This window comes from Ahaetulla prasina, chromosome 12, assembly GCF_028640845.1.
Source record: "Ahaetulla prasina isolate Xishuangbanna chromosome 12, ASM2864084v1, whole genome shotgun sequence".
Lineage (NCBI taxonomy): Eukaryota > Metazoa > Chordata > Lepidosauria > Squamata > Colubridae > Ahaetulla > Ahaetulla prasina.
In genome coordinates this window covers 10,128,485-10,142,235 of record NC_080550.1, presented here as the reverse complement: position 1 = coordinate 10,142,235, position 13,751 = coordinate 10,128,485, and the positions used below count along the sequence as shown (strand labels likewise).

At 41.8% G+C, this 13,751-nt stretch overlaps 1 protein-coding gene across 1 annotated transcript; it reads left to right on the top strand.

Moving 5' to 3' along the window:
- Positions 1 to 5,979: 5,979 nt before the first annotated feature.
- On the top strand, positions 5,980 to 13,655 carry LOC131183980 (protein C19orf12 homolog). The gene is made up of 3 exons (XM_058154803.1): positions 5,980 to 6,014; positions 10,635 to 10,817; positions 12,937 to 13,655. Exons 2-3 carry the CDS (start codon positions 10,652 to 10,654, stop codon positions 13,200 to 13,202), a joined length of 432 nt encoding a protein of 143 aa, XP_058010786.1. The 5' UTR covers positions 5,980 to 6,014; positions 10,635 to 10,651; the 3' UTR covers positions 13,203 to 13,655.
- The last annotated feature ends 96 nt before the right edge of the window (positions 13,656 to 13,751 follow it).

Genomic DNA, 13,751 nt, shown 5'->3' with positions numbered 1-13,751 from the left:
GACAATTAACCAGTGGAACATCTTGCCTTCAGAAGTAGTGGGTGCTACAACACTGGAGGACTGGATAACCCATTTGTCTGAAATGATATAAAGCAGTGATTTTCTGGACCAGAGTCAACCTTGAGCTGGTGAGGATTGAACTGCTGGCTGTCAGCAGAGTTAGCCTACAATACTGCATTCTAACCACTGGACCACCGTGGCCCTCCCTCCCTTCCCGAGCAATAGCACTAGATACCGCTTTACAGTTCTTTACAGCCCTCTCTAAGCAGTTTGCAGAGTCAGCCTCTTGCCCCCTACAATCTGGGTCTTCATTTTACCAACCTTGGAAGGCCGAGTCAACCTTGATCTGGTTGGGACTGAACGCCTGACAGTGGGCAAAAAATCCACAATAGGCTTGCAGCTGCCGATACGCTTAATGTCAATTTCCCTGATCGAAGAAGTTATTCGATCCCATTTCCGTCAAATCTCGTTCCTCCATAATGGGTAACGCCCAGCCAATGAAAACAAAGGATCTGTTTTGAAACATGGCATTTAGCTCTGTGGCTGCTTAAGGTGGTAACTTCCCTTATCAGATGTCCAGGTCATGGTTGTCCCAAAAGTGCATTTTTGTTTTCCAAGAGGCAACTGGACTTTCTTGTTTTTTCTTTGAAGATGTTTCGCTTCTCATCCAAGAAGCTTTTATTTATTTTGTCTGCTTGGTTTGATGCCGTGGTACACACCAACATCTTTCTTCTCAACATTTATTGACTTGGCTACTCAGTTTATAAAAGGGATGCGGTGGTTCAGCAGTTCGAATCCCTAGTGCCGCGTAATGGGGTGAGCTCCCGTTACTTGTCCCAGCTTCTGCCAATCTAGCAGTTCGAATGCAAGTAGAAAAAATAGGGACCACCTTTGGTGGGAAGGGAACAGCGTTCTGTGCGCCTTTGGCATTTAGTTATGCCAGCCACATGACCACGGAGACATCTTCAAATAGCGTTGACTCTTCGGCTTTGAAATAGAGATGAGCACTGCCCCCTAGAGTCTGGAACGATTAGCACATATGTGCGAGGGGAACCTTTACCTTACTCAGTTTATGAATGAGTACCTTCCTGTTTCCCAGCTTGGCATCTTCCAAAGGTTTGTTGGATTGTAGCTTTCAAACATCCCAAGCAGGTGGAGTGATGGGCAGGAAGCTCACTGAATTGAACTGAAGTGTAATGGTTAAGAAGAGGCACAAGAGGGCTCTTTTAAGCTGAATTCTTTACAACAGCTATTTGGCCAAAATATGTAAGCCACCGATGAAGAACTTAAGGAAACTTAAAAGACTTTGAGATGCAGGGCAAACTTTTAAGGCAAGTGGTAGGCAACCAACCTCTTCTGGCCAAGACCCAATCTGGGGACTATCTTTTTTCACCCAGATCTTTGGTGGCTAGGAATGTCCTTGACTTACAGCCACAATTGGGACCAGAACTCTTATTGCCAAGTAAGGTGGTTGTTAAGTGAGTCACACATGATTTTATGGCCTTTTTGGTCACAACCGTTCAACAAATGCCAACAATCCAGCTTTCTCAGTTGACTTTGCTTGCCAGAAACTAGCTGGGAATGTCATAAGTGGGAATTATGTGACCTTCGGATGCTGCAACCATCATAAATATATTCTGGATGCCAAGCACCTGAATTATGATCATGTGACTACAGGGAATGCTGTGATGGTCCTAAATGCAAGGACCAGTTGTAAGTCACGTTTAAATCAAATCTACCTTTTTTGAAAGACAGAAGAATTGTGGAGAGACAGTCCAGAATGACAGCTCTTTGGGGATGGGGCAATTCTGTCTTAAATTAAGGACCATCATTAATTTTAAAAAATTTTTTTAAAAAGTCAATCGCAGCTTTAACCCCATTGCTGAATTAATTCATTTTCGGTTTTGCAGAATGCATCCAAACTCTGTAAACCCAAAGCGTCTCAAAACTACACAAACGTACAGAAACCTGTATTCCTTTCAGCCTCAGATCTGATTACTGATAAGTTGTACATAGGCCTGCCTCATCTCATCAGTAGCTTCAGCCTTTAACCTCAAGAGCTGATTTCTGATATTTTTTTTTCTTTTGGTTTTTGTCCTGCCCAAGCCACATTTTCTACCCAACAATCACCTAAGAGAACTTGTTTTGGGAGGGGGCAATGCTCATCTTAGTTTTGCTGCTGTTTTTCTATGATTTGATCAAGTGTGCATAGAGGATGGATCCTCAATGCATTTGTCTTTGACATGGCAAGAGATAGCTACGGGACGTGCCACCCTGTGACAAGCCTTTTTGACCACTATGGTTTGCCACAAGGTGGCACATAAAAAAAAAAAGCATTGCAAAAACTCTGTCCCATCTCCAGACAGGATCTCCGGAGCTAGTCAGAGTGACCATCAGGTTCTTGGTCCCCTCTCATACTAAGGTCTTCCTCTCCAGATTGTTCAGTTTGACCAGAGGACCAGCTAATGGAAGAGCCCTGGTTTTGCCAAACTTCTTTCATTTGAGAATTATGGAGGCCACTGAGTTCTTAGGAACATTCAGTGCAGCAGAAATTTTACTGTAGCCTCCCCCAGATGTGCGGCTTGCGATCATCCTGTCCCTGAGCTGTGCAGGCAGTTCCTGTGACCTCCTGGCTTTTGCTCTGTTACAGCATGCATTGTCAGCTCTATAGAGAGGTGTGCGCCTTTCCAAATCATGTCCAATCAATTTGATTTACCACAAACGGATTCCAATCAAGGTGTAGAAGCATGTCAGCAACAATCAAGAGAAATGGGAGGCAGCAGAGCTAAATTTCAAATGTTGTTATAAAGGGTCTGAATACTGATGCCAATGTGATATTTCAGTTTTTTTCTTTTTCATCAATTTACAGACCTTTTTAAAAATAAGTTTTCACTTTGTCATTATAGGGTATTAGGTGTAGATTAATGTGAAAAAAAATGAATTTCCACAATTGTAGATTCAGGTTGCAGCATAACAAAATTGAAAGAGTGAAGGGGGTCTGAATACTTTCTGAATGCACAGTAGAGAATAGAAGGCAGAGAAAAAGTGGGAATTGCATATAAAAGATACATTGATAAACTAAAAATGTAAAAGAGGACAATGTAGCTGAAAAATATTTCAGAGCCAAGGGCTGCAAAATTGGATTTTTATCTGCATTAGAAAAGATGCTGCTAGAATTTGCATTTATGGTCTTACTAAGGCTTTTTAGAGCGGTACTATTACCTAATATGATCTTGATTCTATCCCTCTGTTAAGCAATTTAGGATTGCATTGGCTATTTTGGCTGCTCCCGCATCCGGCTGGCTCATATTCAATTGATTGTCCGCTAAGACTGTAACATGCCTCTCACAGTCACTACTATTAAGCCAGGTTTCACCCAATTTGTACTTGCACCTTTGGTTTTTCTTCCTTAAGTTGAATTTCATTAAGTGCTTCTTGGTCTCTGAAAAAGACATTTTGGGTAACGGCATACCTGAGAAGTGCCACATGCACATCCACATGTGCTCCAAATAGCATTTTGCTCTTTGAATCTGCATTTCTGTGGAGTCTACCGTTCTTGCCCGCAGTGGGATAAGTGTAAACATTTAGATTATTGCACTGAAACGGATCTAGTTATCAAGCACAAATAAATCGATAAACGGGGAACGAAGTGAAACTAATGCTAAGGAAACTCAATTGCTCTGTTCTTCAGCACACCCAGATAAAGTTTACATTAAAGCAGATAAATATGCTTTACCATTACACAAAGTCACGCGTGCCTTAGTCACTTCTCACCTGGGTTATTGCCATGTGCTGGTGTTGCCCTTGAACACCATGCAGAATTTACAAGTTGTCCAGAAGGCAGCAGCATGCATAACATTGGGAGCTCAAAGATCACCCAGGTTACACCTTTATTGCAGGACCTGAACTGGCTGCCAGTTTCTTTCTGGATGCAATTCAAGGTGGTGGCAAACACATTTAAGACCCCATAAGGCACAGGACCTGCTTATTCCCAGCACTACCTCTCGACGACCCTCACTCTGTCAAGGACCTAGGAGTAGTCATCTCAAAGGATCTAAGCCCCAGAACTCACTGTAACAGCATTGCCAAAAAGGCATTAAGAATTGTTAACCTTATTTTGCAAAGCTTCTTCTCCCGTAACATCAAATTGTTAATGAGGGCATGCAAAACCTTTGCCAGACCAATTCTTGAATACAGCTCATCTGCCTGGAATCCACACTTTATATCGGACATTAATACGATTGAGCGGTTCCAGAGTTATTTCATGAGAAGAGTCCTCCATTCCTCTGCTCGCAAACAGAATCCCTTATGCCATCAGGCTTGAAATTTCGGGCTTGGACAATCTGGAACTATGCCACCAACAGTCTGACCTAAGCTAGTACACAAAATTGTCTGCTACAACGTCCTACCTGCCAATGACTACTTCAGCTTCAGTCTGAATAATACATGGGCAAAGAATAGATACAAATGCAAAGTAAACTGCTCCAAACTCAACTGCAGAAAATTCGACTTCAGCAACAGAATGGTCAATGCCTGGAATGCTCTACCTGACTCTGTTATTACAGCCTCAAACCTCCACAGCTTCAACTGTCTACCTTGGAATCACCCCATTCCTAAGAGGTCCGTAAAGGGGGTGTGCATAAGAGCACCAGCGTTTCTACCGTCCCTGTCTTACTTTCCCTATTTATTTGTTCTTATTTCCTGTGTTCATGTCCAGGTTTATACTTACACCTGTTAGAATAGAATAGAATTTTATTGACCAAGTGTGATTGGACACACAAGGAATTTGTCTTGGTGCATCTGCTCTCAGTGTACATAAAAGAAAAGATACCTTCATCAAGGTACAACACTTACAACACCTAATGATAGTCAAAGGGTACAAATAAGTAATCAGGAAACAATCAATATCAATATAAATCATACGGATACAAGCAACAAAGTCATACAGTCATAAGTGGAAGGAGATGGGTGATGGGAACGATAAGAAGATTCATAGTAGTGCAGATTTAGTAAATAGTTTGACAATGTTGAGGGAATTATTTGTTTAGCAGAGTGGTGGCGTTCGGGAAAAAAACTGTTCTTGTGTCCAGTTGTTCTGGTGTGCAGTGCTCTATAGCGTCGTTTTGAGGGTAGGAGTTGAAACAGTTTATGTCCTGCATGCGAGGGGTCTGTAAATATTTTCACAGCCCTCTTTTTGACTCTTGCAGTATACAGGTCCTCAATGGAAGGCAGGTTGGTAGCCATTGTTTTTTCTGCAGTTCTAATTATCCTCTGAAATCCGTGTCTTTCTTGTTGGGTTGCAGAACTAAATCAGACAGTTATGGAGGTGCAGATGACAGACTCAATAATTCCTCTGCAGAACTGGATCAGCAGCTCCTTGGGCAGTTTGAGATTTTTGAGTTGGCACATAAAGAATATTATCTTGCCCGTTTGACAAATTAAATGAACTAATCTACCTCTAACCTATCACAAGATCAGATAAGGCGGGCACGCACTAGGGCCCTTCCCTGAAATCTTGAAAGCACATATGCCCTGTGGCTGCCCTTATCTTGAGGGATGTTCTCACCAGCCCCAGTGATTCAACAAGACCCCTTTGGTCCTTGGGGAAGTCATTAATACTTGGCTTTTATTCTGGTGCTGGAGTAAGAGTGCATAAAGGCAAGTTTTATTCTCTTATTCTTTTACTCTTTTATGATTGCTTTATAGTTTTGGTTTTGTTGTCACCCAGGGTTCCTAAGATGGGTGGCCCTATAAATCTTTAAAATTAATTACTTAATTACACTGCTACACCTTGTCTCTCGAACATATTAACCCCTGTTAGTTGAAAGATTAGGGCAGACTTCCCTTCACACAGCTTTCAGTATAACGACATTTATTGCAGAGCATCGGTCATGCCCCTGCAAAGCGAAAGTGAAAGCACCAGACAGGGTAGCTTTTTATTGGGATCCCCTCCCAGTCTTGGTTCCATATTGAGGCAGGCGCTGGAAGGAGCAAGAGCTGAAGGACTAAAAAAAAGGTGGGAGAAGCAACTTTGTCTTCTTAGATGAGTTTAGCAGCTTCGTTCCGTGTATTGAGATTTTTTCCCCCCTTTTCTTTTCTTTCCTGAAAGTAGCCCCAGAGAAGGCAGCTTCCTCTCAATATTCCCAGCCATTACCAGAACGCACCACAATGGACAGGCCGAACACAGCGTCTGACCAAACGGGCTGTCCGAAGGGGAATGGGGGCGGGAGCTTCCCAGCCTGCAGGCAGCTTGAATTTCAAGGCGGCAATTACGCCAAGTGCCCCTTGCCTGTCCTCCGGGACTTGGATTACAACTCCCATATTCCCTGACGATTTGGTCAGGCTACCGTAGCTAGGGCTCAGGGAAGCCTCGAAATGACTGTCTCTCTTTTTCTCTTTAAAATCCCTTCTCTTGGATGTTTGGGGCGCCAGAAATATTTTTCTCTCTTTCAACTCTTGGCTCCAGCAGGGAGGGAGGGAGGGAAGAAGGAAGGAAGGGCGGGAGGGAGGAGAGAGGAAGAAAGATGGGAGGGAGGGAGGGAGGAAGGTCCAACTGTCTCTGCGTATTAAGAAAATGATGAAACGTAGGAATTTAAAACGGAAGAAGAATGTGCCTGGCTGGGTGATGACTTACCAAAACTCAGGACAAATCCAGTTCGAGTCCAACATCTCACTGTTTAGATGTGTGTGTGTCTTTGTGTGTGCCTGAATTACTGTTCTTGGATGAGATAACCGTAAGGCAAGTTGCTTAAACTCTGTCGGTGAGAGGAAAAAGCTCTTTTACAATTGCTTCAGGGCCAAAAACTTTCCTATGGAAGAAACGATGCAGCTGTTGAGCAATGTTGCTGCAAAGGGAAAAATGAAGGTGGCTGTTCCACCAGCTGTATTGCTCGCAACAGCCCTGCTTGGAGTAGCTGCTCTCATGGCAGCTGCCTGGAAAGGTGTAATGGGAGGCAACCATAGCTCTTCTCTTGGTAAATTTATGGCTTCAGATATGTAGAAAAGTGCATTCTGGGAAGTTTTGGGTCCTCCAAATTGTAGGTTTAAATGTGATGGGGGGCACATATTAATGAGGGGGAGGGAGCCATGGGGTTAATGGCTTTGATGAACGTATTTATATTCGGTTTAAACTGAAACCAGTTTCAGATTCAAATCAATCTTTATTATGATCCAAGACGAAGACGAAGACCTCTTCTAGTCCTGCCCTTCGGGAGTTGGACTACAGTTCTTATATTCCCTTGCTGTTGGCCGAGATTGTTAGGGCTCTATTCTATTCTATTCTATTCTATTCTATTCTATTCTATTCTATTCTATTCTATTCTATTCTTATGATTCTTGATGAATGTATCTTTTCTTTTATGTACACTTGAGAGCATATGCATCAAGACAAATTCCTTGTGTGTCCAATCACACTTGGCCAATAAAGAATTCTAATCTGTTCTGTTCTGTTCTATTCTTATGATTCTTGATGAACGTATCTTTTCTTTTATGTACACTGAGAGCATATGCACCAAGACACATTCCTTGTCTGGCCAGTAAAAAATTCTATTCTATTCCATTCCATTCCATTCCTATTCCTGTTCCTATTCCTATTCTATTCCTGCCCCTAGAAAGAATCTTTCGACTATTGATAGGGTGATTGTGAGACCTGCTCCTTATAACAGAAAAAGCCAGAATACTCTGGGAAGGAGAAGAAAGGGAATGCAAAAGGAGGAGGGTGGAGGGAGGGAGATTTTATTATTTAGACATGTATGATTCTGGTATTCAAGCACTATACAGATCTGATAGATAATAATAATAATAATAATAATAATAATAATAATAATAATAATATAGTAATAGTAAAGATATCAGATATGATAACAGATCATAGTCATAGATAACATAGGTAAGAGTGTCATGTCTGTCTGATTGTTTGTAACCTTCAATTGGGTGAAATAGTGCATCGCAGGGCAACAATTTTTGAATCAACATGCCTCAAAGTTTAAACTTACAGAAGGCATCCAAAATCTAGACATTGCTCCTAGGAGATTGAAGTTTGGCAAAGTTGTGTCATTGTTGCTGCCCTGCCACAGTGAGCCAGTCTTGTGATTTTCAGTTCCAATATTCCCTACCAAGCTTTCTGTTAAGAAAATCAGTGGGGAAGCCAGCAGGAAGTCAGCAGTCAGTTCCCTTCTCCTTTTGCCCATGATTATTCTGTTTCTCTGAATAGGCAATGACTCTAAGCGGTTTACAGAGTTAGGATATTGTCCCCAACAATCTGGCATTCTTACCACAGAAGGAAGGAAGGAAGGAAGGAAGGAAGGAAGGAAGGAAGGAAGGAAGGAAGGAAGGAAGGACTTAGACTTATCTACCCCTTCACAGTGCTTTGCAGCCCTCTCTAAGTGGTGTACAGAGTCAGCCTCTTGCCCCCAAAAATCTGGGTCCTCATTTTACCCACCTTGGAAGGATGGAAGGCTGAGTCAACGTTGAGCCTGGTGAAATTAAAGTGAAATTAAATAAAGCAAACCTCTTTAACAAATTCTTTGGCTCAGTTTTTGTCAACAGTGATGGCACATATCCCACATTCCCAAATTGTACAAGCAATGAGCATGACAACTTAACAAATACAGATTTTACAGAAGAAAAGGTTGGTAAAGCTCTTTGTAACTTGAAACCATCTCTATCCATTGGACCTGATGGACTTTGTGCTTACTTCTTAAAAAAACTCTCTAGTAATCTAGCAGAACCCCTAAGTATAATCTTTAATATAACTTTTACTACCAGTTCCCTTCCCTATCTCTGGTCACTAGCCACAGTCATTCCAGTTTTCAAAAAAGGCGACCCCAGCTTAGTTGATAATTATAGACCAATCTCCCTATGTTGCGTCGCCTGCAAGGTAATGGAATCCATCATCAACCAATCCATTACCTTGCACTTAGAAATACACAACCTTCTCTCAAATAAACAATTTGGCTTCAGGAAAAAATTATCATGCAATTTACAACTTCTCCACTGTAAAAACCTATGGACTACAAATCTTGATCTAGGTAAATCAATAGATGCAATATACATAGACTTCTGTAAAGCTTTTGACTCAGTAGTACATGATAAACTTCTCCTAAAATTAAAATCCTATGGCATTTCAGGACCCTTACACAACTGGATATCTGCTTTTCTGTCAAACAGACAACAAATAGTTAAAATTGGTAATGCTCTATCAAATCCTGTTCCTGTCAAGAGTGGTGTTCCTCAAGGTAGCGTTCTTGGACCTACTCTCTTTATAATATACATAAATGATCTTTGTAATCATATCTCAAGTAACTGTGTTCTCTTTGCTGATGATGTCAAACTTTTCAACACCACTGACAATACATCCACAATTCAAAAGGACCTTGATCATCTAACTGCTTGGTCTAAAATTTGGCAACTACAAATCTCAACCAGTAAATGCTCAGTCTTGCATATTGGAAGAAAGAACCCAATCACAAAGTACATGCTTGATGGACATTGCCTCGCAGATGACCCCCACCCTGTCAAAGACCTTGGAGTTTTTACATCTAACGATTTAAGTGCCAAAGCCCACTGCAACTATATAGCTAAGAAGGCTCTAAGAGTTGTTAACTTAATTTTACGTAGCTTCTTTTCAAAAAACACCACGCTACTGACCAGAGCATATAAAACATTTGTTAGGCCAATTCTCGATTACTGCTCTCCTGTCTGGAACCCATATCATATATCTGACATCAACACAGTTGAGCGTGTCCAAAGATATTTTACGAGAAGAATTTTCCACTCCTCCGAAACTAATAAAATACCTTATTCCACCAGACTTGATATCCTGGATCTAGAAAACTTGGAACTTCGTCGCCTTCGACAGGATCTGGGTTTAGCATATAAAATCATCCGTTGTAATGTCCTTCCTGTCAATGACTTCTTTAGTTTCAATAACAATATCACAAGAGCTACCAACAGATTTAAACTCAATGTCAACCACTCCAGTTTAGATTGCAGAAAACACGATTTCTGTAACAGAATTGTATATGCTTGGAATGCATTACCTGACTCTGTGGTTTCTTCTCATAACCCCAAAGGCTTTACTCAAAAACTGTCCACGGTTGACCTCACCACTTTCCTAAGAGGACTCTAAGGGGTGTGCATAAGAGCACAAATGTGCCTACCGTTCCTGTCCTATTGTTTCTTCCCCTATGTATATATATGTTTATAGTACCTCATTTCTCCTCATATATATGTTCATATATTATATAACTAAAAATAAATAAATAAATAAACCCTTTATGCAATGCTTGTATATATTGTTACGACAAATAAATAAATAAAATAAATAAATAAATAAATAAAAAATTCGAAGTGCCAAATTGCAGGCAGCCGGCGGAAGTAGCCTGCAGTACTGTGCTCTAACTACTGCACCACCACACCTCATGGGGTTGTTTAGTGATTATTAAATGTCTGTGTATGTGTGTGTGCGCATTTGTGTGTTTGTTTGTGAGTGTGTGTGTGTGAATGAATGAATGAATTACTATGCATACCTACAAATATAAACAAGCAGCTCTAAGCTCTATCTGTGAAGAAGAAAGAAAGAAAAAAGAGAGAGAGAGAGAGAGCTGGATTAAGGTTCTTTTACAACTATTGCAGGTCCAGAGAAGTCACAATGCCTGTCAGCGTCAAAGACGTGATGCAGCTGCTCTGCCATGTTTCTGAAAAGCGAAAAATGAAAGCAGCCTTCAAGCACTCCGGACGAGGCGCCTTGGTGGTGGTAGTGACAACTTTCTTGGGAGGTTTGATCGGAGCCCCAAGTGGCATTGGCATTGCTGTCGGTAAATTAATGCTTCGGATATGTGCATAAAGTGCATCCAGGACCAAATTGTAGCTTTTAATCTGTCAGGGAAGGGGTGGGGAGAGATGGAGGGGGATGATGGGGAAGGAGCAGGGGTGAAATCCAGCAGGTTCTGAAGGTTCTGGAGAACCGGTAGCAGAAATTTTGAGCAGTTCAGAGAACCAGAAAATACCACCTCTGGCTGGCCCCAGAGTGGGCTGGGAATGGAGATTTTGCAGTATCCTTCCCCTGGAGTGGGGAGGGAAATGGGATTTTGCAATAGCCTTCCCCTGCCACGCCCACCAAGCCACACCACGCCCACCAAGCCACGCCCACAGAACTGATAGTAAAAAAATTTGGATTTCACCACTGGGAAGGAGCCCTGGGTTAATTACATTAATGAATGCATTTACATCAGTTTCAATTGAACCCACTTTCCAAAGTCAAACAGATCTTTCTAACCGTTGAAGATTATAAAGCGATGGGTCACAGTCATTGTAAAAAGTAGAGTTAAACAATAATACAAGTATTTATATACGTGATATAAATATTTGTATTTATGTTGTGGCCCACTAGTGGAGCTGGTGGCAGACTCAGAAAGTGAGGAGATTGGGAAGGAACAAGGGGCCAGTCCAGAGTCTGGGGAAGGCTCTGATGAGTGCTCTGCGTAGGAGGCAGAGAGGGGGCCAGGGCCGTCCGACAGTTATCAGCTACCTTCAGAGTTGGACATGTGGGGCGTGCATGCGCAGAGATGCCAGGAGAAGGGAGCAGCTGAGGAACAAGGGTCGACTTAGGAGTAAAGGCACACGTGGACAGTGAATGGCCCCTTCCATAGGGAATAAAGAGGAGAGGAAGGGGAGGGGAGTTTGCAGGAGACAGTTAGTTCAATTTACGAGGGTGAAGATCTGTTCCTGACTTCTTGCCAAGTAATTGCTGCTCCAGCATGGCATTTGGAAGATATCAGCCTGGCAGCTCTCCAAGCCTGAAAAAGGTCTGTAGTTGTGAAATCTCTTGAAAGACTGTTGGCTGGGATTTTGCTGGAGAGGAATTTTCCTTTAAACTAAATAAAAAAGGTTTTATCGGACAAGAAGTCGGCTTCATGATCTTGGGAGGCCTGGGTCAGAACAATTTAATGGTATAAAATATAGATGATATAAAATATAGAACCAGTGGGAATTTAAAGGCTATAAAATGCTACGGGTCAAACTCTTTATTTGAAGTATACTTTGTGTATAAAAAAAATAGAAAAGAGATATTCATTAATATACTAAATAAGGATTTTTTCCAACCTCGGCAATCATTTTGGCTGGGGAATCTTGACAGCTGAAGCCCACAAACTTCAAGTTGTTCCAGTCGTAAAAATTTTATTGAACCCCTTGTCTATATTGATATATAATAGGACAATGCAGCTTAAATATATCCCAGATCCAGGGGTGAAATGTAAAATTTGTTACTACCGGTTCTGTGGGAATACCTTGGTGGGAGGTGGGGGTGGTAATGTGGCTGGGTGGGCGTGGCCAACTTTTTTTTTTACTTTTAAAAGCATTTTTTCTACAACCTCTTCAGCCGATGCTTTTAAAAGGCTCCTCTGATGATCCCAGCTGAGTTGTCTGATCGTCAGAGGATTTTCTTTTCTTTTAAAAGCATTTTTTTTTTGCCTTTAAAAGAAAAAAAAGCCTCTGATGATCAGGCAACTCAACTGGGATTGCCAGAAGAGCCTTTTAAAAGCATTTTTTCGACAACCTCTTCGGCAGAAGAGGTTGTTAAAAAAATGCTTTTAAACGCCTCTAATGATCCCAGATCATTTTTTTGGCCGAAGAAAAAATGTTTTTAAAAGTAAAAAAAAAAAACCTCTGATGATCGTGCAGCTCAGCTGGGCATGGAAGGGGGCAGGGATTTTTGCTACTGGTTCTCCGAACCACCCGCCGCCATCACTACCGGATCGGATGATCCGGTCTGGGTGATCCGGTCCGAACTGGGAGCATATCGCCCCTGCCCAGATCCCTTATCTGTATCCAAAACAATGCTGCTTGCCTTTGCAAATAGTCAAATGGTTCTATCATGCAATGATAGCTTGGCAGTCAAAGTTGAAAGCTGGCTTATCTGTTCTGTTTTTCTAGGAGGTACCATTGGGGGCTTGCTTGGGGCCTGGATGGCCTCGGGAAAGTTCAAGCCCGTTCCTCAGATTATCCTGGATCTGCCTCCTGTGGAGCAGCAACGGCTTTACAAAGACGTCTGTGCCATTATTCAGAATCTGGACCGGACCGACATAGCCCAACTCACAGCCTTCGTCATGGCCAGTGGTTCCCTTCAAGAGAAATTGCTTGGTGTCCTGACAAGCTATATCACAAAAGAACTCCGAGGAAAGATCCAGTATGGAAAGTAGACTCGGATGTGTGTTTCAGGGGGTCATGAGTGCCCTTAACTCCCCTTCTGACCCTTTTCTCTGGCATTTTAGATTTCTTAAGATCATGGTTTTTATAGGAATAACAATCAACGTCAAAATACTTGGAATTTCTCAGAGGGGGGGGTTCACTTATCCACTTCTCTCTTTCTGCCTTAATTTTGAGACAGTGAAGGAGTGAAAAGTTGAAATAGTTCGGAACCGAAAGTGTAGCAGATGATTCATCTTCTCCAGAAGATAAAATGCAAATAAAGCTGAATTTTAATGTGTGAATTGCCAAGGTTGTATGATCATTATTCCCCTTCTTTTAGAGATGCTAAACTGGGTTTCCTGAACTCCAAGTTGGCTTCAGTTGAGAACATTTTAACAGGAGGAGATAAGGAAGAAGTCCAACATTCAGGTTTTACAGTTTGGTTTTTTTTTAAAAAAAACAAATGAAAATACAGGTAGTCCTCAACTTACAAGAGTTCATTTAGTGACCATTCAAAGTCACAAGGGCACTGAAAAAGTGACTTACGACCATTTTCACTG